Source organism: Eschrichtius robustus, chromosome 9 (assembly GCF_028021215.1).
Source record: "Eschrichtius robustus isolate mEscRob2 chromosome 9, mEscRob2.pri, whole genome shotgun sequence".
Lineage (NCBI taxonomy): Eukaryota > Metazoa > Chordata > Mammalia > Artiodactyla > Eschrichtiidae > Eschrichtius > Eschrichtius robustus.
The window spans coordinates 14,478,395-14,505,793 of record NC_090832.1 but is presented as its reverse complement, the minus strand read 5'-3'; the positions used below and the strand labels follow the sequence as shown (position 1 = coordinate 14,505,793).

Sequence of the window (27,399 nt, the reverse complement as noted above, 5' to 3'; positions counted from 1 at the left end):
AATTACAGAATGAAGTTGCATGAAAAATAATGTGCTCTCTACTAAGGAAGTGATTACCGCTCCATTCAAGTTTCAGGTTCCACTCACGTGCATTGTGCTTTTCATTTGAGTCATTTGTCCTGTATGTTGAAGGGTCCAGATCCCACAATGGCTCTTTATTGGATGAGAGTTCTGGGAGCAGTGCCACTCAGCTGCACAGTGCCAGGTCCTGAACCTGCTCCTTCTTCGATGGAGGGCTGGCACACGCCGACGTCTCTCATGTGGGCAAGCTGTTAATTTCAGAGAAGGCAGGCCTGTCAAGTGCTGGGACTTTTTTCCTACCTTTACCAGGAAATAATACCCCGGACAGGAAGTGGAATTAGCTGGAGTTACAAAATCAACAAAAGGAGCTGCTCTGATCTTGGTAATCAAAAATATATCTTTCAGATCTGCAGAGTTTTTTCCTGCATTACTGGTCTGTTCCTATGGGAGGGTGTTTCTTTTCATATTATGTAATAAAAAAAGACAGGACTTTTGCCATCAAAATATTGGATTTATAGACCTAAGTTTGTTAAATCCCAGAGGAAAAGCTTTAAGCCCTCACAAGAAAGTATTTATTAAAGACTGGCACCAGCATCTCCAAACAGTATTTCCCATCGCAGGATGTGGACCTCCACCTGCTGCCCCCTGACACCAGTTAAACTTTCCTGCTCTATCCTTGTTCTTTTACCTCTTTCTCGGGATCTTCTGTGAGCTCCCTTGAGCCGGGAGGGTCGGAACGCTATTTTGGAAATACAAGGCACTGTTTTACTGACAGAGTTTATAGTTGTCTTTTTCATGAGATACCAGCAGCTCGTCTTTTCTTGTAAGGATGGCACTGCTGGCTCACGAGCTGTAGCAAGACAGAAGCCATCTCTCAACCTGGGAAAAGTGAAATCGCTCTTTCCACTCCAAAAGTGAGCTCTGTTTTGGAAAAGCGGATCTGCCGCTGAGCACAGCTCCTCGTGTCTCGTACTGTTCCTGAAAGACAGAATCCAAAAGGCCATGACTCCTAAACACAGTGGTGTGGCGCTCAGGGCCTTTTTCAGAGTCAAGAAGTGATCAGTCATATGAGGGTCACCACGACGATCAACAGCTTTTTCCCACAACTGGAGGTATGGACTTTTCTAAAAACCCAACCAATTCATGGCTCTGATTAGGGGCAGCTCTTCACCTGTCATGAGACAAAATACAAAGTGACTCTAATTCCTGGAATCTCTGACAGAAGCCAAGCTAGAATGACTCAGGAAACCTGCACTAGAAGATGCTTTTCTGGTCCCTGGGAAACAAGACCTCAGTGTATGGAGGAACCCTGGGTTTTGGGCTGAGCCCCTGTCAACAAAGTCTGAGAAGGGTGTGTTTACATTGGCCTTGACTTTGGGGCCGAGACACAAGGGGAGTTGAAAGGTTGTTATGAGGACCTGCTAGGAATGTCTTTCTGGAAGCCTTGAGAAGGTCTCCCAAATGCCAACATTTCCAGGGGAAGCCCTCTTCACAGCTGTTTGGGAGTGGGAGGTAGTCATCATTTCTGAGACAGAATAATGTATTACTTTGCTTGCAAAAGCCTCTAATCATCCATAGGACAAACACTGTTTGTTTTTATACTCCCCACCAAAGGACAGAGGCATTGCTAGTTAATCCAAAGATGCCCTAGCCAAATCAACGCTAGCGTCAAGGCATTCTGAGAACTAGCTGGACAGGGTCCAAGGTAGGGCAAATGCGAACAGAGCAGATGAGCTCAGGGCACAGGGCTGTGAGGCAGCAGCGGTGGGAGAGGAGGCTGGAGCAGGAGCTACAGAGGGGGCCCAGGAAGGAGGTTCTGTGCCCGTTTACTGTGTTCCTGCTACCCAGCGTGACTTCAGTTCTTCTTTGTAATTCCAACATTTCAAATTCTTCAGGTCCAGTTCAGATCTCACCTCATTCAGGAAATCTTGCTACAACCCAAGTCCATAATGAGATTTTCTTCTCCAGACTATTTTAGTTCTTAGAGCCAGTACCTCACAATCTAGCATTTGGTCAGGTGGTGCACTGATTGCAATAATTGATTCAATAATTTCATTCATTTATTCAGTAACTCGTCAGTTATGGAATTCTCACAGTGAAATTTAAGCCAAATATATGAAAATGAATGACATCGTTCTTTGGTTTTGGTTTTTCAGTGTTTTAGTTTAGCCTGGATGGGTTCTTTATGTGTGTATGTCCTAATTTCCCTATAAACTATTAATTTTTTTAATTCCTCACAGCCTGTGAACTGCCAACAAGTATTAGACCATTCAGTCATTTAATAGACGCGTATTTGCTGGGCATGACCAGAAGCACCTAGAAAGTCCCCATTTTTCCCGTGCTGTTCCCACCATGATGGAACATATCATCTTTTTCAGTGTACTATAGATCTAGGCAATGTCAGACTATTAATGGGAAAAACATAATGCCCATCTCCTTGGGTTATTGTGAGATCAAGGGGAAACTGTGTATAAAGTGTCTAAAGCAGTTCCTGGAACACAGTAGGTCCTCAATCAGTGACAACTGTCATCATCACTCATGAGAATCTCTGGCTTAAACGGAGTCAGTTCATGCCTGTTTTTCAATAAAATTAAGTGCTTTCCGTTTAAAGGCCTCCCTTCCGCTAGGCTTAAAAAAATATGCAAGGACAGGAGGGTAATAATAACAATAGAGATTGTAACTGTTCTCCTGAGGCTTTGTTAATTGTGCTATTTAATTTTATTTAGAGAAATTTTAGAGCAAGATTATCTCACGGATAGTAATTGATTGTTATTTGAACCTTAGTTTTGATGGACCTTAACGAAAACTCTGTGGTGTCCCCATTCACCATCAGTTGACTCTGCCTCTTCTCATCCTCTTTCCCCACCTATGTGATCCTCATAAAGCCTTCAGAATCCACTCCCATTCAGAACACCACCCATTTAGGAAGTGTTTTTCAAGACTCGGAAAAATTCATGAGTCAAAGCTTAATACGTATAAATCTACGGTCTCTAATAAATGTTGGGTTTGGCCTTCAAAATCAATTTAATAATTATTTCTCCCCATTTTCTGAACATCTTTCTGACCACAATTCTTTATATGCCTCAGTAATTCTGAAGAGCCTCACGTACTTCACTCCCAGGTAACTTTATCCAACTGGCTCCCTGGAGAGCCTGTCAGACCCCTGACTGCAGCTCCTCTGCCCTCTGTGTTACAGTGGATCTTCTTTTCTCTCCTGACCCACAAACTAATTCCAATTACTCCAACTCTTTGCCTGCTGGATCCCGGTGTTACCATTGGCAGGCATGTTTGTTACTCCTGGAAAGCCTTCTGCTATAAAAGTGTTGTACCCTTGATTACCTGTTCATCCAAAACTGATCTTCAGACAACATTTCTCTTTCAACTGATGGAGTATTAAAGAAGAATAAAGAGCCAAAACCACTGGGGCTAAAAACCCGAGGTGGAAAGTTAAAGGAAAGTAAAATGCCAGGAAGGAAGAATTATGACAACATCTCTAAAGTGTGTATCCCGGTGTTCATTTAAAGAAAAAAGGATATGGAATATCCTACAGGTGCATATACATTAAATGTAAACATAAAAATGGTACCAGCTCTTGTCTGTCACCTAGTTCTGCTTTGTTAATAATGGCATATCTTGTCATCTTGATGCCTTGATGAAACATCTGATGCGGAAGCTGGTGGCATCCATTTGCTTTGTATATGTTCACCAGAGGCTGCACTCTCGTCAGAGAAGCATTTGTAATCATGATTAATTATAACAGGCTCCCATCACAAAGACTATTTCCTCTCTCGGAGCTGAATTCTTTGCTTTCTCTCTGCTAATTATTAGACAATTGTTTACTGCATTGATATTTTTAAGTGTAGAAGTTAGACAATGATTCAGAGTCCCTATATTTAGATGAAAGAACATTTAAAAAACATACTGTAAATATGTTGACTGTAAACATTAAGGATCATTAATTCTTAACAGTTGAAGGTTCCTGATGGGAACAAGCCTTGGAATCTCAGATAGACACATTGTCAGGTATGCCCACTGCTGTCGCAGTGGAGAAGATTTGATTGTATTATCTCTTGAGTTCTTTATAATGCCAACCTTCCTCTCCAGGGAGCCTGCTTATTGTGGTAAGTTTGAGATAAATGTCACTTGATAGTTATTAAGTGGTTCGCTGTCTTCTCACTGGCTGATGGATCCTGTAGGCAGTCGACAGCTCTTGGAGTCTTTCCTTGCTCCCACCTAATGGTGTGGCCTTAAGCCTCTTGGCCTCCGTTAATTTCTTGAACACTTGGCGCGCCATGGACTTTGTCTTAGAGAGCCCAGGCATTCAAGAGAAGCAACTCTGGCACTTACCTAGGGGGTGATGGATGCCCTTTGATAAGCCACTTCCCTGAGCCTCATGTGTAAAATGGAAATAATGATACCTAACACACAGAATTGTTGTGACTATTGAAACAATGACCATCTGGTGCCTGGCACATAATAGGTGCACATAAATGTCAGCTGTAGACTCTCCAAATACAAAAACCCTGGCACGTTTTTCTTAGCAGACGATACATAACTTCCTGCCTGGAAATTCTGAAGTGGGATTTCACGACGGTCATTTGGGGTTAAAAAAATTGCATTCTCACGGCAAAGATGCCCTTCTTGTGAGTGGAATAGTTCCAGGCACCAGACGGGGTGGACTGGGTCCTGTGCCTTCTTGCAGAGACTTCTTGGAACTTCTAAGGAACTGGGGGAACCAACCGAGTGCCTGTAACCTGGGGAAGACTCTTTGGACGGGGCAAAGGCAGGAGCCATTGGGAGCCTAGAAATCCTTGCGATGATCCTGACATTAGGAGCAGTTGTCCATTCATATTGGAGAACCTCAGAGGGAGGAGAAGCTGCCCATCCTTTTATGCTCCAAGGAGCATGGACAAAGGCGGAAGCCGTCTCTTAGGTCCTGGATTCAACCACCATTTTCACCCACATTCTCTAGGGTCCAGAAATTACCTGTCCGTATTCTTAAGTTTGAATAATATACGGGGACCATTAAAAAAAAGAAAAATGCCACAGACTACCCCACTGCTGACTGAAAATGCTCTTTGTATGTTGCTTAAATATGAATAATCACATTATGTAAATGAATGAGCGTAAACTCCATGTTCATAGCTCTTATATACACACAAAACCAAAACAAATTCACAAATTAAATACAGACTGAAAGGCAAACTGGTAATAATGTTTTGGCAGAAACCGAGTTGCCTTTGGCAGCCTGCTGGGGCAGATCTCTGTCTGCTAGTCTACCAAGCCTCTTGTGAGGGCCCTGCCCTCCCGCCTTGTCTGTGTCCAAAAGGATGGCAAAGCCTCTGCTTCTGTAGCGCCCTGTTTTGGCAAGAACACATCATTTATGTATTTTGTTTGCTTCTGCATTTATTTTTCTGAGATACTTAAGACATAACTGTTAGACTTGAGGCCATCATCAGCACGGGTGAAAAGTATGTAACTTAGGAAACAGTCAAAGATGATATGGATTATTTAGATGGGTCCATCTCAATACTCCACACGTTTCCATCCTCTGGGGGGGTCTTTGAAAAAATTCTGTTGCGGGGACCCTTCCCAGAGATTCCGATATCATTAACCGTGAATATCGGTATTTGTTTAAAGCTCCCACCAAGACTTCAGTCTCACCAGGACTGAGAACTCTTGATCTAACTGACATAGAACATTCTGAAATTAATGTCTTAATGATATTTTTTAGAATACTGTTAAGATAAAAGCGCACAATTTTAAAAGGCCAAGAGACAGTTTAAGGACCTTTGAGAATCCTCTTTTAATTCTCAGCAGTGTGTGGAAATTAGTTTGAAAACGACTGCTGTAGGTGATGAAATGTCTGCTAAGTTAAACTAGTTCTCTAGTACATTATAAAATGAACCATTCTGCAAACTGTGGGGAAAAACTGCTAGTTCTCAGAAAGAACATTGCCCAGCATGGGGGACAGGAAGTGGAGGCCTGTCTTTCACACATTGGCTTGGGCAGGGGACACAGGCAATTAACAGATCATTTCAATGTCATGAGATAAGAGAATGTCACGATGAAGGGAAGCAGAGTGTCCGCAGAGACGGACAGCAGGGTCCTTACCTGAGCACCGATGCTTCAGCTGAGTCATTAGGGTGAGTTGGACTTGGCTGGAGTCAGAAGAAAGGCAAGAGGGAAAGTTCTGGCTCCACCATTAAACTAACAGGGTCTCATCAAGCCACTGGACCTCTCTTCACTGGTCTCCTCAACTATAAAATAGAAATAGTAATTCTAAACAGTCCTGTTAACCCAAAGGTTTGTCACGACGTAACAAGATAGCTTAAAAATATGAGCTAATATCATCATTACTATTATAATCTGTTGTTTTTTTAGAGGGAAAATATTATGTGATCTAATATCCTGCAGAGACTTTGCTGTCAAGATCTCCCTGTTCTAATCATAGGACAAGAATTACACTCAGGCCCTATATTTGGAAGGGCCATAGATGCCCTCTCTTTGCCCTCATGCCTGGCACATTGAACTATAAATCTAAATGTGTGTTGACACTTGAACTGAAGAAGACCATGAGAAAACAGCAACAAAATCCCACTAATTTCTTGAGCTCAGAAGTGAAATAAAATATTGTTTTTTAATGGGGTTTTCCTTTCCTTGCACGATACTCATTGAACCAGTAAAAGCCATATTGGAATATGTATTCTTCCTGAAACATTTAAATGGAAAGTCAGACTGTCAAGTTTTCAGTCTAAACCAAACACCCCTACACTTAGTTGGAAGACCTATTTCTGGGTGTAGCCTTTCATGTGTGTGCCCACGGCTACATCTGACTGCTTCTCTTGGGTTGAAAGAAAGATGGAAAAACAAACTCCCTGCCTCTCCCATGGGGTCCTGGTCCTTGAGCACCACATCAGCCCCAGCCTCCTTCAGCACTTTCCCCCCGGGGATACGGCTACTTTTGTATGTTGAGGTAGCTTGAGGTTGCTTCGGTTCTATTTTCTCTGAGTTTTTACTTTATATCTACTTTTTAGGTTTTGTTTTTCTTCTGGCATATAAGACAGACAGCAATACCCCCACTGAACTGAGTGATATCCATGGATTTATAAGCTACTATATGTTAGCTTAACTACCATTTATTGAGGATTTACTACTTTTCCAGGCATTAAGTGCTGGAAGGGAAAAGTTGCCTCTAGTTGCCTCATCTGTAAAATGGGAGGTAGTGGTAGTTCCTGCATACTAGTTTGCATAAAGTGAGCCATGTGGACTGCTCCCTGGACCCTAGGGATGCTCTGTCAAAGTGACCCCATGGTCATACCAGTAGTGATTATAGTAGCTGTGATTAGTAAGGCAGTTTCTACCTCAGGGACCTCACGATCTTAAGATAAAGACAGATATAAAAAGAGAATTGCTCTTTTTTTTTTTTAATAGATCTTTATTGGAGTATAATTGCTTCACAATACTGTGCTAGTTTCTGTTGTACACCAAAGTGAATCAGTCATATGCATACATATGTCCCCATATCCCCTCTCTCTTGAGCCTCCCTCCCACCCTCCCTATCCCACCCCTCTAGGTCATCTCAAAGCACCGAGCTGATCTCCCTGTGCTGTGCTGCTGCTTCCCACTAGCTATCTGTTTTACATTTGGTAGCGTATATATGTCGATGCTACTCTCACTTCGCCCCAGTTTCCCCCTCCCACCCCGTGTCCTCAAGTCCATTCTCTATGTCTATCTCTTTATTCCTGCCCTGCAACTAGAATCATCAGTACCGGTTTTTTTTGAGATTCCATATATATTCGTTAGAATACGGTATATGTTTTTCTCTTTCTGACTTCAGAACTGTTCTTTTTAAAAATAAAATTATGATTACAAAAAAATATGTTAAATTTAGATAATTTTAGAATAACAAAATATATTATTAAGGAAATAACCACCTGAGGTTAACCCACCATGTGGACTTTTTGATGGATCTTACTGCAATAGAGTATAAGGGTTAAGAGCAAGGAAGTCTAGTTCCAAGTTCAAATCCCCTTTCTGCTACTTAGTAGTATGACTTTGGACAAGTTACTTAAACGCTTTGGGCTCCTGTTTCCTGGTCCATGAAATGGCGAGCATAATAGTGCCTACCTGTTAATACAGGTTAGCTTTTACAATACAGTGCCTACTTTAGACTAACACTTAATTTGTGCTCAAAACTATTTTCTTTTCTTTTCGTACTGCGTGTATATATATTCGTCTTTATATTTACCCACGTTAATTAGGATCATACACATGTACTCTCTTTAAAAATAAGATCTTAGGGAACTCCCTGGCTGTCCGGTGGTTAGGACTCTGAGCTTTCACTGCCAAGGGTGCAGGTTCAACCCCTGGTCGGGGAGCTAGGATCCCGCCAGCCGCACAGCCAAAAATAAAAAATAAAAATAAATAAATAAATAAATAAAAATAAGACTTTAAATGGCTGGCATAATCATTCATGAAGATATAAGATCATTTATTTAACAAATCTGATATTGTTAAACACAAGTGACTTCTCTCTTTTGTTGTTATAAACAACGCTTGTTTTGCATTCTTATAATTGTCTTTTGCCTGCTTGTGATTATTACTTTGGATAATGTTTCTCAAAGTGGAATTGCTGGGTGAAAGAGTATAAATATCATTGTCTCTTGATACATATTGCCTACTGCCCCAGAAAACTTGATCAAATTGCACTTTTACATAAATGTAACCTTTTCATGCATGTGGAAGACAGAGGTGGGTGCGTCCGCCTCAGAGGTAGAGATGCAGACAGCTTCCTCCAGCCCAGCAACTGCGCTCAGCTGTGAAATTCCCAGGCAGGAATTTCTACGCAGGACATGTTATAAACATCATATTACAAGCATCCCAAGCTCACTCCTCTGGAAGCAAATTATCGCTTCAGAGAATGTTGTTGTATTTTATCATCTATTATCTATATAGGCGCTTGTTATGTCATTTTTAAATTTTATGACTTGCACAGACACTGTGCTGGTGAACTGCTCTTATTCTAAGCAGTCAGGATGCACAGAGGGTTGGCATTTAGTATCTTACCCTCTGCCTTTGGTCCCTTTGCCACTGTTTTTACCGAGGGATATTTATAAAAAGAAAGACAAGAGGTTGAATGGCCGTAAGTGAACCTCCCTTTAAAAACTCATCTCGGGAAGGACAACCTGCCTCCTCCAACGATTTCATTTGCTCTGGGTTCTGGGGCGTTGTGTGATTGACACGACCTTTCCTAGTCAGTAATGAGCTTGGAGGAACAGCTTACCATGCGACCCCACTACCGCTCTAGCCTTGCCCTTCTCTGGTGATCAAGAAGCTGCTGGTTCAAAGAGTGCCCTGTCTGATCTCATGGATCCCAGGGATCAAGAGCAATCGAGTCTCCAGATTCTTGCAGCTGGAAGCAGTCAGACACTGGGGTCCCTGGTCCAGCTCCGAGGATGGCTAAGCATGACTGCCAGGAGGGGGCATCGGCAGGAGCAGTTTGTTTGTTCTTTAAAATTGGCAGCAGCAATACTGGTGAATTAAACCCAGAATGTAAAATGCATTTTCATCTTGACGGTGAAGCCCTTACTTTTGGTAGAGCGGATGTTACTCTGAGTGAGATAATATAAACTTCGTGTTCAGTTAAAGCCAAGGACTCAGCACCTTCTAGTAAGACCTTAATGCTCTGCTTCCTTTGCGTTCCAACTTGCCAGTCCTCGTGGGACAAAGCTGATCTTTTCTGTACTTAGATAAGTAGCTCAGGTTACCGATGACATGTCGGAGGTATTTCCAACCAAGAAAATTTTTCTCCGAAGCTTTAGTAACAAATTTGTTAGTTCCCTTTCCTGCCGAAATGGCAAACCTTGAAGAGTTTCAGAAATGCGAACAGCCTTAGGGATGATAGCAGTATTATGAAAATAGTAATAAGTAATATCCCTACAGCAAGCTCCTTAGTCCTTGGAATATCCATCACCAGCTCTGTTTCCCTCTCGTCAGTCCAGGCATTGACAAAGCTTGTGAAATAATAGAAATGAAAGGCACTTTGACTTTGTATTTTCAATAGCATTTTCTTCTACCAGATTACGAAAGGCATACATGCCTGAGGCAGAGAACTTGGAAAATACAGAAAAGTCACCAAGAAAAATAATCTCCCAAGTAATCATAATTTCACTGCACAAAAGTAATCATTGTTAACATTTTGGTAAATGTTCTTAATTAAAGAGACTCTTAGAAGATGCCTGGGTCCACCAGCACCTCTTCTCCACACCATCTTGCACCTTGTCTGGAAAATCTGGAGTGCTCCTAAATCATTCCAGGAAAATTATTAGTTTTCTCAAGTATCTCTGGAGGCGAGGCTATTGGCAGTCATTTCTAGTTTCTCACAAACCTTGAAGTTAGGAAATTCTTTGTGTAGCCTTTCAGTACTGGCCGGGGGTGAGGGGTATTTGGGTGCTTGTTCCAACTCTGCCCTTTATTTACCCACAGGGTGACCTCAGGCAAGTCCAGCCTTGCTGTTCTGTCTGAAAACCCTCCCAGCAGTAGCATCCACTAGCCCCAGCTCCTTAACCTCTCTGAGCCTCTGTTTCCCAACAAGTAAATTAATGAGTGGATCAGTAGGGGGCCTTTTTACATTAAAAATTATTTATTTAAAGAATGTCTATATGTATAACTGAGTCACTTTGCTGTACCGCAGAGATCGGCACAACATTGTAAATCAACTATCCTTCAATTTTAAAAATTAATAAAATTATTTATTTATTTGTAGAATTTATTTTTTACAGCAGTTTTAGGTTCATAGCAAAGCTGAGGGAGAGGTACAGAGATTTCCCATGTAACCTGCCCCCCTCCACGCCACCCCCAGTCTCCCTCATTATCAAAATCCCACACCAGAGAGGTATATTTGTTAGAACCAATGAACTTAACGTTTACATACCTTTATCACCTAAAGTTTATAGTTTACGTTAAGGGTCACTCTTGGTGTTGTACATTCTATGGGTTTTAAAAAATGTAAAATGACATGTATCCATCAGTATAGTATTGTACAGAGTAGTTTCCACTCTGTATGTTATTTAGGACATTTAGGACATTCTGCCCTAAAAATCCTTTGTGCTCTGACTATTCAACCCACCCATTTCCCTAACCCCTGAAAACCACTGATATATTTTTTACTGTCTTCTTAGTTTTGTCTTTTCTGGAATGTCATGTAGTTGGAAACATATATTATGTAGTCTTTTCAGATTGGCTTCTTTCAGTCAGTAATATGAACTTAAGATTTTTCCACGTCTTTTGATGGCTTGACAGCTCGTCTCTTTTTTTTTTTTTTTTTTTTTTGGCTGCATTGGGTCTTCGTTGCTGCGTGCGGGCTTTCTCTAGCTGTGGTGAGCGGGGTCTACCCTTCGTTGCGGTGCGCGGGCTTCTCACTGCAGTGGCTTCTCTTGTTGTGGAGCACAGGCTCTCGGAGCACTGGCTTCAGTAGTTGCAGCACGTGGGCTTCAGTAGTTGTCGCATCATTTCTTTTTAGCGCTGACTAATATTCCATTGTCTGGAGGTACCACAGTTTATCCATTCACCTACTATAGGACATCTTGCCTCCAAGTTTTGGCAATTATGATTAATGGTGCTATAAATATCCATGTGCAGGTTTTTGTGTGGACATGAATGTTCAACTCATTTGGGTAAATACCAAGGAGCATGATTGCTGGCTTATATAGAAAGGGTATGTTTAGTTTTGTAAAAGTCTGCCGAACTGTCTTCCAAAGTGGCTACACCATTTTTCATTTCTACCGGTAATGAGTGAGGGTTCCTGTTGCTCCACATCCTCGCCAGCATTTGCTGTTGTCAGTGTTTTAGACTTCGGCCATTTTAATAGACCTGTAGCGGTATCTCATTGTTGTTCCAATTTTCAGTTCTCTACTGACATATGATGTGAAGCATCTTTTCATATACTTATTTTCCATTTCTATATCTTCTTCGGTGAAGTATCAGGTCTTTTGCCCATTTTTTAATTGGGTTGTTGGTTTTCTTTTTGTGGAGTTTCAAGTTCTTTGAGTATTTTGCTAAGAGTCCTTTAGCAAAGGTGCCTTTTGCAAATATTTTCTCCCAGTCTGTGGCTTGACTTGGCATCGTCCTGAGATCAGTGCTTTGTAAACCTTCTGCTAGAGCCTCATGTTTCAGAAGGAGCCTCTGGTCACCAGAGGATGGGGACATGAGGCTGAGGAGGAGGGGCTGAGGGAGCAGGCTCCAGTCTCCCCCTCTCCCTTTCTCCTGCTTTAATCAGAGAAGTTTGACTTCATTCAGTTTATAAACTATGTGAATGTTTCATGTGAAGTTCACTCTTTTAAAAGGATTTTGATGCTCAAAATGGTTTGAAAAACACTGAAGTTAAATCCATAATTCTGGAATTCTGTGTCTCCTTTTTGCAACGTAATACGTCCTTTCACGAGGCTCTATTAAGGAGAAGTGAGATGAGCCTGTCACAGTCATGTGATACTTTTTCAACACAATTTTCATCTACTGTAGAGCGCACTTGAAATGATGGAACTGATACATCTAAAGAATAGGTATCATCTACATGTCCATTTATCTTTCTGAAATAGTAATTTTGGACACTAATTATCTTTTTCAAAATAATCAGCAAGAACTATCAGCCATTTCGCCATTTTGATTCTCTCTCTAGGAAAAAAGGGGAAAAAATATATCTGAATCTTTGTGGTTCTGGAGATAAATATGCAAACCAGCACCAAGAAGGGGTGGACTTTACAGTCACACAAGAAGGTGTCACTTCACGGTGACCAGCGTTGCTCATCACAGGGTTTTTAAATAGTGCTGTTCAACTCAGGATGATGTGAACATGTGCGTTCAACCAACTATATATTCTTAGGTCATATGTCATTTTTTCTGGCTTTGCAGTTAAGTCAGATGAACGTTTAATGATGTTTTATAAACATCTGTATTCACACTAACCCAGTTTATTAACTTGGCAGAGGAGGGAGGGGTGTCCGGTTCATTATTTTGTTTATACATTGCCTATTCCACAGAGGATTAGAACTGGCTTACTAAATTTCATGTGATGCAGAGGGAGTAAGGCAGTAATTAACACAATCTGAAAAAAAAGGAAAATAATGTGAAGAAAATAATAAGTTCAGGAGTCAGATTAGCACACAGTGGTCCATCTGTACAGTTGCTAGGAGTGGGCCACAAATTTGGCTCTCAGTTTCCTTTGCTGGGCCAAAGCAAAGGGAACACATTCTATTATAAGCTCCACTGGCTTTTAATAAAAATAAAATAAAATAGACTAGTTGTTCCACATAAAAACTCTCCTTTAGGCACATCTTGACAAGGTCTGTTTCTCACAACCAGCACTCGATCAAGATTATGCAACTGAGAATTTGAGTGTTTTATTCTCTGATAAGAAAGTAGGGTGCAGATATTTGAGGTTGCCAGGTAAGGGAAGATCCATATATTTTGATAATCAGCTGGGCAGTTGTTAGGGATAAAGGCCTCCTATGAAAATTGTTACCTGTGTACAGGGTCTGATAGGATGGGCTCAAGCCCTGACCATTATACTAACAAGAGTGAAGGTCAGGACTGGGCCAAGGCATTGAGACGCTGTAGGAGTCATAATGTGGAGCAGGAAGTATTCAAATGCTGTTTCATCTCATGATGTTCCAGATCAGGAGTCTAGTCTCCAATTTGCTGGTTCTGGGTCATTTTCCTCCCTGAATGTCTGGTGCAGATATCCAGGTGTGCTCTGTTTACTGCTGCTGTATAATAAATTACCCCAAAACTTAATGGCTAAAAAAAGAAAAAAAAGGTTTGGATTCTATTAGTCATGGATTTGGATAGAGCACAGAGGGCATGGACTGTTTCTTCTCCACCATGTCTGGGGCTGCAGGTGAGGGTCATCCACTGGGAGTAATTTGATAGTCGTGGGCCAGAGACATCTTAAAGGACTTTATTCACATGCCAGCGATTGATGCTGGCTGTTGGCTGGGACATCAGCTGGAGCTGTCCACTGGGATGCTTATCTGTGGCCTTGGCTTCTCCACTACCTGTTGCACTGTACCCCTTACAAGACGGTGAGGCCTCCAGAAGCAAGTGTCCCAGATGACAGGCAGAAGCTGTATGCCTTGTATGACAGGCATGTCATACCTTAGAAGCCAGGTGGCGTCACCTCTATTCCATTCTATTGATTGCAAGCAAGTCGTGGGTCCACCCAGACTCAAGGGAGGGCCATAACCCGCCCATCTCCATGACAGGAGTGCCAAGATCACGTTGTAGAGATGCACGTTGGATGGGAGATATTGTTGTGGTCATTTTTGGAAAATAAATCTGCCCCAACGTGTGTAAAGAGCCACTCCCTGCTCTGCGTTGTTGCTCCATTGTCTTTGAAATGCCAGGTGAGAAAAGGTGAGATGCAGGGAAACAAATTCAGCCAGAATGTTTTAACCTGCCTTTTCTGGGAAAAAAGTGAAACCCTCAAGGCCTCCTGAGACCAGGCTAGCTCACCTGAACTAGGCGTTCCCCATGGAACCTTGTGAACAAACCCCTTTGTATTAGATGGGCTGCACAGTTTCCATCAAGTGTCTCTTCAGACTGTCTTCTTCTTGACCTCAGAAAGGTAGTAATTGACTGGAGAATAGGAAAATCAGAACCCTGGCTGTTTCTTAATATATTACAGACATAATTAACAAAAAGAAGGCTCCTAAGCAATATAGATTCATAATGGCTTCCTCCTAAAAGGTATAAGGCTAGGATACTATTTATTACAAAAAGTAAAGACTTTCATATATAAAACTGAGACACGTGGCTGCCACTAAAATTGTTTTTTTTTTTTTTTTAAGTGCACATTTGAGATTTCTTTTCAGGCCAATTAAATCAGTTCATCAGTTTCACCATCTGAAATCATTCAAATCATTAAGAGATTTGTCTTTTGAGTCTGCTTGAATGCATTGATATACCAAGTATTCACCTTCAAGAAAATCTATTAGATTTCATTAAAAATTACATTAAATTGATGAATGTCACTGAATCATTCACAGATGAGTTCATAGTCATCTGTGCCAAAAGGGCAGTCACGGGTATATAGTGATGCCAAAATAAAAAGACCGCCATGGTCCCTGTTGTGTTGTGACCTTCGCTGTGATCCCTCTCACTGAGACCACTTAGAAGACAACCTGGAGGAGTGTAAGATCTTACAAAGTCTAGAGTAACAGTAAACGTTTGCTCGAGGATTGGGCTATGAACAACTTCTTCACCTTTCAGTAAATAATCACACATTGGTAGAAGGATGGACGTTTCCTACATATGGACAAATATTGCTCATCGCAATACTCTTTTTGTTCAATTCATAAAATGAGAAGTCAGTTCCTGCATGGTATAGAGCAATCTCTGAAATCTTAGTAATGTTGGGAGCTGCATCTTTGAATGATAACTAACTAAACATTCTGGCATCCTGGGCTTACCTCTTGATTCTTTGAACTTATCGGTTGCTATGAATTATGTTAGTATTCAGAATGAATGGTTAGTATGACAGGGGATGATGAGGCGGTTCTAGAATCTAGATCATGCTTTCTATAACAAAATGTGGCAATATTGGCATTTGGGAAGAGAAATAATTTCTGACTATGCAATCGAAGCCCTTAGAAATGTGGAAAATGGCAACAAAAGGAGGTATACAAGGCGTCCCTCTGACTTCATCTGTCTTTATACAAATGTATTCATTTATACAGTCAGCAAGTCATAAAACACTTCTCATATTGCATTAGAGTAGGACAACTATAACAAATAGGCCCCAAAATGTATAACGGCCCAAACAAATGGAGGTTTGTTTCTTCTTTACTTACCAGTGCTGGGTGCTTGAATAGGTTAGTGTCAGAGCCTTCTTCCACGTGGTCGTGCAGGGACTCTGCAGTATTAATTGGGTGACTTCCATGGTCATCCTAAGAGTTATCTCTATTCTAACCAGCCCAGCCAGAAAGGGGAAAGAAGCATGGAGGACCACAATGTGGCAAGGAAATGAAAGGAGAGGACATTCTCAAAGTAGCTTCAGCATCATGATAAGGCATTTTTCACCGAAGATAACGGTCAATGTTTTCAAGAGCTTACACTGTAGTAGCCACAAAAGAACAAATCATGGTAATCATGTGATTCCTAATCCTAGCTGAGCATCAGACTCATCAAGGGGGAGCTTTTTTGTTTTGTTTTGTTTTGTTTTTAAAGTATTATTTATTTATTTATTTATTTATGGCTGTGTTGGGTCTTCGTTTCTGTGCGAGGGCTTTCTCTAGTTGCGGCAAGCTGGGGCCACTCTTCATCGCGGTGCGCAGGCCTCTCACTATCGCGGCCTCTCTTGTTGCGGAGCACAGGCTGCAGACGCGCAGGCTCAGTAGTTGTGGCTCACGGGCCCAGTTGCTCCGCGGCATGTGGGATCTTCCCAGACCAGGGCTCGAACCCGTGTCCCCTGCATTGGCAGGCAGATTCTCAACCACGGCGCCACCAGGGAAGCCCAAGGGGGAGTTTTTAAGAAGCACAGATACAAGAGCTCCACCCTCAGCTTTCGGTCAGCAGATTTGGGTGGAACCTGAGCAGCCACATCTTGGAAGACCCCACAGAAGAGTCTGAGAGACAGCTATGCTTGGGGATCACAAAGCTTGGGGATAAATCTCTTACAATTGCCAGGAACCAATACCAGTCTAATAAAACATGCATATCCCTTTGACTAGCCCAAAGCGAAATAGATAACAGTTTATCCCTATACGTTGTTTTTTTTACAAAAATGTAATTTCATGTAGTTTCACAACTGTCATAAAGGAGGAATAATATTGAACTAATTTAAAATAAAATGCTGTGTCTTTTAATGCAGATGCCCAGGCTCGACTACAGTAGAAAATATGATAAAGTAGTAAAATGCTTACATGTGTTTATAATGAATGTTTGGATATAAGATGATTAGAAGCCTTTTTATACAAGAAATACAGGCATGTGAAAAAGCAGAGGTAGAGTTGGGACACCTGAATAAGAAAACTGAAAAACTAACCAAAACCTATTTCTATATGATAAGAAGAGAGAAATTACATTGATTTAGTAATAATATGCCAAGAAAAACTAAAGACTGCGAAAGCAAACAAAGTAACCCCCTCAAAGCAGGTCAAGCCAGTGCCAAAGTAAACAGAAACATATACCCTATCTTACATATATAGGAAATACATACCCTATCTACCATACTCAAAGCAAATATTCAGTTTCTAGCACGTAGAAAGGCCTTGGGGACCATATCCTCTGGATGAGTGATGGAAAAGAGATGATGGGTTGGAAAAAGAAACAGCAATACATATAGAAGTTGATCAAGAAGCGTGTGGGAAACCTCTACAGGTAACGTCAGCGTAAGACAGAACGACAAGAGCCTCAAAATAACGTTAATATGTACTTTTCATAAAATGGATTTCTTATCATGCTACAAAATTATTTAAAAACACACGGGAGGCAATAACACAATATTTCATTGATGTCTACTATTTTATAATCGTGGATTCTAATTTCGTTGAGAAGAGCCTTACATCTCTTCTATACATTTGCAACCAGTTGTGTTGCTTTTGTAGTACTCAGACAACTGCACTGAAATTGCCTCAACTAGGTGTGTAGTGGGAAGGCTTATATCATACATTCAACTGACAAATTGAATTAAACTTTAATATTTAATCTAAATTAAAATGTTAAATGTATTTAATTTAATGTATTAAATACATTAGTTGATAATTTTGAGAAAATATATTCCCTTTAAGCTTTCCTCTCTATAGCCAACTCGCATCCTGGACCTCTTGGGAACAGCCGTACCAAAGCTTTTCAAGACTTTTCACTACAGTTTTTCATTTGGAGTAGGATTAGTTCAGTAGGACACTCAAGAAAAACATCCTTCATTGTTTGGGACTGTCCCGCGCATTGTAGGACATCCAGCTCAGCCCTTCCCACTAAGTGGCTTCAGCGACCACGAGCTGTCCAACACCCCCCCAGGACCAGCAGTAAGTACCAGGAGGAGGGGCCGCAGTCAGAGGTGAAGGCTAACACAGATGCAGTGCTTGTGAAACTGTCAGCCTTGAAGGCAGTTACGAGCAAACACACCGTTGGGTTGTGGAAGCCATTCCCAGCAGCCCACCTTCAAGGCTGATCTGCCGATGAATCCCTGGGTCATCCACGAGCCAGATCCAAAAAGAAGCTCTTTCTCATTCCAGCTGAGCGGCAGCTTTCTGGCCTAGACCACTTACAGCTGTGGGTTTGAGGAGTTTTCTTCACTCTCTTTTTCCTTCGAGTCATTCCCTTTGCTTTTCTGGTCAAGCTGCTATACATGGAATGACTGTCCCAGGGTCCGTTGTCACATTCTTCCTTCTGGAAAAGACAAAAAAGAAAATGGCCTTACTTGAAGACTTTGTCCTCAAGCATCTGGTGAGCCTCAGCCTTCCACACTTCTCCGGGAACAGTTAGATGTGCCCCTCAGTGGAGGTCAGCGGCCGGGTGGGTGGGACCTTGGGCTGTGCTAGTGTTTCCTCTGGACACAGTCACATGCACACATGCACTACCGTGTCCATACCTGCATTCTTCCAGCCTGCAGAAGACTCCATCATCTGGAAAAGTGATGAGGGGTGGCAAGGGTGTTCCTGTGGGATGGAGCATAAAGGAGGGAGGAAGGAAGGAAGAGAGTGTCCAAGCAGAGAAAGAGAAGGAGGGAGAAAACAAGAGCAAGGGTCACTGAGAGCCAGAGAGGGAGAAAGGCTGAGATCTCTTGTCTGTGGGGTGTCCCGCTCCCCATTCTTTTCTGCCACCCGCTTTCTCCATAGACTCTTCCTAAAAGCTCCCAATGTTGGCTGCAAGATTCAGAATACGTAGAGGCTCAGATCTGCCAACAGCACGTCAAGACTGGATAATGATATACAGATTGTTTTTTTCCATCTTTGGGATTTGGAGCAGCCTGGGGAGTTGCAAAAGCCTGCCTTGTTGTAAGACTGTTTCTGAAGGCTCGCACTGTCTGATCACTGGCTCCGTGCTGCTGGGAACACTGGCGCAGCTGTCCAGGGTGGCAGGGACCACCTGGGATATGGAAATTACTGGGAACCCTGTTTGGTTTTTGCCAGAGCACCTGAAGCATTCTGGGAATTGGGATTTCTGTTGTTTCTCTCCACCGGCCCCTTAGGGGCAAAAGGCAGCAAACACGGACCACGTTTTTTGCCAAAAAAACCCAAAAGGAAGATGGCTGCAGTTGTCAATTACTGGCATTTCAACAGGACTGTATATTTATTTCGAAGTATATTTGCACGGCTAGGAAGCATCTCACAAGGATGAGATGATAAGCTGTGTTGGTGCCAAAACAGGACTAGAAAAACAGGCTTGTTCTGAGAATGGCTTGCATCCCGAGAGTCAGCGTTAAGAAATCCTTCCTCCACAGGCAATAGCTGCTCTTAAGACATTAATGCTTAAAAGAAAATAAGGCTTGGAATCCCTATCTCAGGACACGCTGTCCGCACACAGTAGGTTCTCAATGAGAGCATGCGGGAGGGAGGAGCCCACGGGAGGATGCGGAACCAGCAGCACAAGGGAAAAGCACACTCCCCAGAGCCTGAGTGCCAAGGCTCTTACCTCCACAGGAGAGGGCAGAGTGCAACGCAGGCCCTCAGGACGCCCGTGATTCCGCACAGGGTGCCCTCACCCTGTGCACGCAAGCAGGAGGAGCAGGTGCCGCCGAGTGTCACCTTCCCACGCGGGGACATGGAAGCTCCTTGGTTCTGTGGTTTCCTTGAACAAGAATGGGATTATTGGTGAACGAGGCCAGCATCCTGGGTGGTAACAAAAAAGGAAACTGGTGGAAAACACATCATCCAAGTTGGATTAACTCAGCTCTGTGGCCTGGGCAGGTTCCCAGGACATCCAGCCAGACGCAGGGCCTCTGAGAGACGCGAGGCTAGAATGTGTGTGATGACGTGAGGGCAGAGAGAGGCATGGCCGTGGGGCTCTGGAGAGGCTGCCCCTGACCCCTCAACCCACTGGCACACGCCTCCCTTGCCATCCGTTACCTCCTGGCCAACACCAAGGCCACTAGACATTTGCCCATTTTTCTAGTGGACACAATCTTTCTCAGAAGCCCACACGGAACATAAGTAATCCAGCAATTTCTTTCTCATCCCACTGCCTGTCCACTGCTTACTCATTCTGTGCTCAATTTCCTTTGGATCAGAGTGCCTCTGGGTATCAAAACTACATTATTCTATTCTAGTGCCTGTAAGCCAAGAGCCTGACCATTCTGGTTTTGCTATTGTTGTATTTGTTTTAAATATTAGCCCTTTTCCATTCCAGGCAATTACAACCGTATTTACTCTAAGTTCCTCTGTGTGGGTGTTTTCCCCATTCCCAACCTACAGGCTGCTGTGTGAGCAGTACCTCATACTGCGTTACAAGTACAAAGTCGGGGATTCATAAACTTGGGGGCCTTTAACTTGAAAATACCAGTGAGGATGGGGGGAGGGGAGGAGAAGAAATATACTTATGGGTGGGCCAGTGGGCTCATAAGACCAAGAAAAAAAATGTTGCTAAATAGACGTACATCTTGAGAAAAATACCGCGTCATCTGCCCCCTGCGAGATGATGCGTTTGGGTAGGTTGAGCTGATTTCTGCAGTGTTTACTTGATAGAACAGCCATCGTCGTGGTCCCAAGACAAGAATACTCCATCCTGCCCTCCTTTTGCTTTCAGTACTTCTCACCTCTTTTATCACTCACCTTCCTCTGCTCCTTGGGCTGAGCTCACAACTTAAGTCAAAGAGTCAGGATTCTTTCAGTTGCAAGTGACAGAAACCCCACTAACACTACCTTAAGCAAACAGGGGATTTATGGATTCATGTGTTAGAAAGGACATTATGGAAGCTCTAAGGTCAAATGAAAAAAGTAAGAACCAGGACCTTATGACAGGAAGCAGGATTTCTCCCTTCCCTCCCCTACCCCCTCCTGCCTGCCCCGCGTAACTATCGCCTCTGCTGGTCGCTGCTGGGCTCCATTCTGCAGGGGGAGCTCCACGTACCTGGAAGATGGCGCTTACAAGTCCCACATTCTCATCCTCCCGGTGCCTCCACCCTAGAGGAAGGAACTTCCGCCCACAACTTCCATATACCAGCTCAGAGAAAGCTCTGGTTGTCTATCTCGGGGCTAATACTATCCAAAAGGATAGAGTGACCTGATTGTCTAATTTCAGCCTTGAGTCTACCTGTGGCCCCGAGAGCAGGATTTATTACCAGAAGAAAGGCAAGAGGGGGAAAAGAAAAACAAAACAAAACAAAACATGCCTGGCAGTGAAAACCAGCAGTTCCCGGGGTCCTCTCTACCCTCCCATCATAAACCTTTCAGCTGAGGATGAAAAGTACGAAGGCCCCAAAGCTGACCTGAACTGTAACAGAAAATTAAATCCTACCTGGAAAAATTGCCTGTCAGTCACTTAGCAAATCACTTTTGCTCTCTCTGTGCCTCTCACGGAGAGGTCACGTGTCTCCTTAGAGTCTCCGCTATAAAACCGGATGCAGAGTCAGCACACTGGCTCATTCTCCACTCTGCTCCATGCCGTCGAGTTTGCTCAGCAGGCTAATGCAGCTCTCTGCCCTTCGGACTCTTCATGTGACAAGGAACACTAATGCCTCCTTCGTGGAGTTGTCGTTAGCGTTGGTGACAGGCGTGTCAGAGGAGAGGTGGCTGGTGTTAACCATCACGGCCCCAAGGCGAACAGTGCCTTTCCAGGGAATCTTGATGACAAATCCTGGAAACTGGCTCCCACACAGGGGGCCACATGAGTTTCCTAAACATGTGCTCTCACACACGTACATTCCTAAGGAATTTTGCATGGTTGCCTGGACCGAATAGATCGCGCGAACTTCCCCGTTGCCGGGCGGGGGCGGGGTGGGGGGAGGGGCACTGGCTGAGTCTTACGTCCCACGCACATGCCCAGCTTCCTGGACCTCATCCTCTTTGAGCTTCTCTCTCTCACTCTCTCTCTGCACATTCAGGAGTGTACACATTTCTGTCCAGCACCCTGAAGTCTCTGGAAGAGAAGGACCATATCCACCGTGTCCTGGACAAGATCACAGACACCTTGATCCATCTGATGGCCAAAGCGGGCCTGACTCTGCAGCAACAGCACCGGCGTCTGGCCCAGCTCCTCCTCATCCTCTCTCACATCAGGCACATGAGGTGAGGCGTCCTTGGGTTTCCCATGGGAGAGACGTAAAGAAATCAAGCCCCCAACAATATGTTACAGCTGGCCCAGGACGGGCTGATGCCTGAGAACAGATAACACACTCGGGACGGTTCCCGGCACATAGCATAAAGGCTGTGGGAGGCTAGCAGAGGGAGGCAGTAACTCTGTCTGGGGTGTGGGCGGGTGTCAGAGAAGCCTTCAGAGAGGAGATGATACTTAATGCTCAGTTTGGCGCATGCGCAAGATCTTAAGCCGGGGAAGAGTGTGCAGCGTGCAGCTCAGGGGAGGAGGGTCCCGTTTGGTTGTTCACTCTGCCCCAGCCAATCAGGGGAAGTCTGCGAGCACACTCGTCCTCGGAAAGCACTGCGCACGTCCATTACTGTTCCTGTGTCGCACTCTCCTTACTTACAAGTGGAAATTCTAAATGAGGGACTCTGGGTCCAAACGCCTCGTGGCTGGTCAGCGTTGACTCCTCCATCCCTCTCAATCCATTCTTGTCACCCCCGTTGCCATTACCCTCGCCCGAGCCACCATCATCTCCTCCTGGATTTCTGCCCCAGCTGCCTAACCTGTCTCCCTGTCTTCAACTCAGAGCCTTTCTAATCCATTCTCCACAGTAGAGCCAGTGTGATCATTCTGATACCAAGTCTTATCACATTGCTTTCCTACTTAAAGCCTTGAAATGGCTTCCCATTGCTTTTAGATGAAAGTATAAATCCATTTATTTTGCTTATAATCCTTCTTATGCTCTAGCCTTACTTAACTTTTAGGACTTCCTGGTAGTCTGGGCTGTAGCCCTAATCAGCTGTTCTCTGAGTCAAGGGGGACTTCCGCTTCAGGCTGCAGATAGGCTGCGCAGCTGTTTACCTCCTCTGGGCTCACATACACATCTGCGGGTCAGCTGATGGAAGCAGGACACAGCTGGGAGACTGTGCATCTAGCTGCAGGCCTGAAGGTTGGCCAGGTGACTACCCTGTGTGTCTCGTGCCCTCCTTGTAGCCACAGGAGAGCTGGGACATGTTCTCCTCATATTGATGGCAGAGGCACAAGAAAGTGAGTCTGTTTGGGGAAGTGCATTTTAATCTTTTAGTTAAGTCATGTCCACGAACATTCCACTGGCCAAGCAAGTCACATGATGAAGCCCAAAGTCAAGGATCATGGACACATGGCACAGAGAGTGAATCCTTCTGAACAGTAAGCTAATCTATCATAGCTTAGATACGACTGCTTGCAGGAAGCATCTCCTGACCCTTAACACCTAGGTGAGATTTATACCCTGTTCTTCCTGATTGTTACTGCTCATTTTTTATCTTTCAGCACCATTAGACTGTAAACTCTGTGAGGCAGTTATCACAACCCATTTTGCTTACTCTGTGTACCCGGTACCACCTAGCATAGGGCTTGGCACGTAGTAACTACTCAATAAATATTTTCTATAGAAGGATGATAGCAGAGGAAATAGAGCCTTTCTGTGCCAGAAGGTAGAAGTGGCCTTGTTTCCATTCTAAATGGCTGGCCAGAGGCTTAGTGGGTACCATTCCCGTGAACAGAACCCAGCCTGCAGGGAAGAGATGAAGAAAGTATCGGATTCTTTACTCCAGAAAGGCCACAACAGTGGTGAAGTGATGACACTCGGGCATGATGAAGTCTCTATGACCTTGTGCTTACACCAGAACCCCAGGAATGAAAAAGAGATTCTGTTTCTTAGTGGCTATGAGGGAAGGGCCAAGGTGTCTAGAAAGAGTTCGATTAATTTTTAAGGGGTCTTCAGACCTTGAGACTGAGTCAAATGGCAAGAAGTTCATCCCATCAATGTCCCAGGTGCCTCCTTTTCTGGAGATAACTTTGCCAACTGTTAGCTTCTTGAGAAAATAAATGTATCTTTCTTTGTATGTCCCACAGTGCCTTACATGTCGTATATGCTCACAACATTATTCCTGAGTGAACGAGTGAATAAATTTATGAATGAACAAATTACCTGAGGTTTTTCCTATGAATTTGAAATTCACAAATGATGGCTTTCACTTGGCAAAGTTGGGGAGAAAGTGACTGCAGTCTCTGTTCTCAGGGAGTCCCCAAGAATCCCTGTGTCACAGATGAAGGACTCACATTGGCCAAGTTGAGTAGGTGACTGCATTTGGAGTACACATTTTCAGTCCTTTCCCATCCATTTCTTTTGATGAATATTACACAGAGGGAAGAGGGGGATAGATCAGAATAACATAATCCCCTACCAAATTTCCTGACCGAGAGAGTAACCTTCCCCTTGAAGAAAATGTATTAGCTCTACTCCAAGCTAGGAATTTCACTGATGTAGAAACCATGTATCACAGATGAGGGTTTTTTTTTTGTTGGTAGGAATTGCTGAATTTTCAAATCCATTAACTGCTTGTCAGCATTAGCCAGCCTAATTAGTTAATACCAAGTATATTTGCACTGCACATACAGGCCTTGCTAGTTTTACTGGCAACACGTGGCCAAGGGCAACGGCAGCGAGAGCTCCTGTTTGAATTGTGTGATGAGCTGGAGAGAAGCTGCTATTCTATTGCAAGCTTTGAGCTTTCTCTCTCTCACTCTCTCTCTCTCTCACACACACACACACACACACACACATACCAACAACAATATTATGGTGCCTCATTACAGCCAATCTAAATCACGGAACTCTGTTGTGTTAAGCTTGGCCCCAGCCATATGTTGTTATTCAGAGCATTTAACACCAGATTTCATCTGATGGTAAATGTGATTCATTAGGTTGCAAGAGGAAGACGGTGTCAGATCCAGGGGCATTTAACTTTAACAGCATTTTAAATTAAAACGAAAACAAAAAAACAAAATCCCACTGAAAGACGTAATTTAGGTGGTTGTGTTATATGGCCCTAATCACTTTGATGCTGTGTTTTCACGGCGCATCTCCAGCTAGGGCTGACTTTTCCCCTACTGAAAATGCAAATATTTTTTAGGATGTTCTTGGTCTGTCTACTCATGATCCATGATTCTTTTTAAAGAAATGTCAAGCTAGAGAATAGTTTTTTTTTTTTTTTTCCTGGTGGTAGTGTGGTGGGGACAGAGCAGAGATGTAGCTGGTGGAGGACAGGGCTGGGGGTCGGGGGAAGAGTGGTAAAAGGAGAAGCGCCATTTACATGCATTTCCCTAGGTCCATCTATCCCGTATTTTCTGAGCATTTACCATGTTCTTGCCACTGTTGGAGACCTACAGGATGGACAAATTGCAGCCCCTCACCGAACTTGCACGATGTGGGTTGGCAGTGTGTGTGTGTGTGCACATGCTTATGGAACAAGAATAAACATACATACAGACATACATACATAGGAGAATTTCAGGTTGTCATAGTGCTGGGAGAAAAACAGTAACATGGAAGCCAATGGCTAAACCTGCAGGGCCTGGAACCGAATGCCACTGGGGTCATGGAAGGCCTTTCAGAGGAGGTGGCGTTCGAAGATCTGGGGAAAGTTCATCCAGGTGGGGGGACAGCAAGTGCAGATACCCTGAGTCTGGAAGTCTTGCTTTGTTTCTTTAGGGCCAGCATGAAAACTAGGGTGGTTAAAGGGAGTAGGTTAGGGAGAGAGGCAGGACGAGCCATGTCAGTTGGACCTTGCGTAGCACGGACAGAAATTTAGATTTTATTCTGAGTTACATGGGAAGCAACTGAACAGTTTGAAGCAAGGGAACTTCTTGAATGGTTTATTGCACATTTAAAAAGCTCTTTCCTGGAAATCTGCAAAAGAGGGGGTGTATGTGTACGTAACTGATTCACCTTGCTGTACAGCAGAAACTAACACAGCACTGTAGAGCAACTATACTCCAAGAAGAATTAATAAAAAATAAAGTAAAATAACAATCTAAAAATAAATTAATTAATTAAATTAAAAAATAAAAACTCTTTCCTACATGGTAGCCTATCTCATCTGTTCTCTTTTTAGATGTAACTGCGATAGAGGGAAAGAAATTCACCTGCATAGTAAATCCTAAACTGGCTCTTTAAATAGGAAGAAAGGTTGGCATATCAGTGTCGCTGGGGTTTTTCTTACTTGCCCTTCCTCGGCATTTCAGCAGTCCCGGATCTGGGGATGGTCTAAAGTGGTCCTGTCTGTGTGTTCCCGCCCACAGTAACAAAGGCATGGAGCATTTGTACAGCATGAAGTGCAAGAACGTGGTGCCTCTCTATGACCTGCTGCTGGAGATGCTGGACGCGCACCGCCTGCACGCCCCAGCCAATTTCGGGAGCGCACCCATGGAGGACGTGAACCAGAGCCAGCTGGCCACCGCCGGCTCAACTTCATCACATTCCTTGCAAACGTATTACATCACCGGGGAGGCAGAGAATTTCCCCACCACAGTCTGAGAGCTCCCCGGCTCCCCCACGGTTCTGAGAATCCCTGTCGCACTTTACCCACATCAAGCATCACTCTAGCCGACTTCTGCCCCTGCACACACTCTGGCATGCACCCAGCGCTGGCTTTCTAATATGGGTGGCCATTCATTTGCTCGCTCAGTTCTAAGTGGCACGCCTTCTTTTGGGAACAGCCAAAGGGATTCCAGGGCTACTTTCTTTGTAACAGCTCTGTCTCTCTCTCTCCCTTTGCTACCTTACTCAGCATGAGGATTCCCTTAGCGTTTCATGACTGAGCTCCGTCTACGAGCTGGGCTCAGATGACTGTGCACTTTAGCTACTTGTGACCCAAGGCCTGGAGAGTGGACATTTCACCTCCGTGAATGTGAAGCACTTTTTAATGGATCTTATTTAAGCATAAGCCACAGGAAAGAATTGAAAGTGGCTCCTTTAATTGCTGACTTGGAGAAAGCTAGGTCCAGGGTTCATTATAACATCCTCTTGTATTCCTATAGTAACATATCATTTTATTAAAGTCAGACCTTAAAGCTTCTGCTCTGTTGCGTGGCTGTAGCAGAATAGCCGGTGATTGTCCAACCACTTCCCCTATAGGAATACAAGATGCACACAGGGAAAGAAGAGCCCCTAATTGTCAAGACTTGGTCAGCTAAATACACTGCACCTTCAGATTTGCTGAATGCTTTACCGTTAGCTTTTGAGAGCACTAGGTATAGGTCATGGGCTCCAATTAATTCTTGCTTCGCATGGACCCATGGAAAACAGCAAGTTGATCC

General features: G+C 43.6%; 1 protein-coding gene across 1 annotated transcript in view; it reads left to right on the top strand.

Moving 5' to 3' along the window:
* The window catches only part of ESR1 (estrogen receptor 1), a 384,847-nt gene extending 357,893 nt beyond the window's left edge, over positions 1-26,954 (top strand). Inside the window, exons 9-10 of the mRNA XM_068550713.1 lie at positions 22,061-22,244; positions 26,383-26,954. Of these exons, the coding sequence (XP_068406814.1) occupies positions 22,061-22,244; positions 26,383-26,617 (419 nt within the window). The 3' untranslated portion in view covers positions 26,618-26,954. The remainder of the gene's footprint in view (positions 1-22,060; positions 22,245-26,382) is intronic.
* Positions 26,955-27,399: the final 445 nt, after the last annotated feature.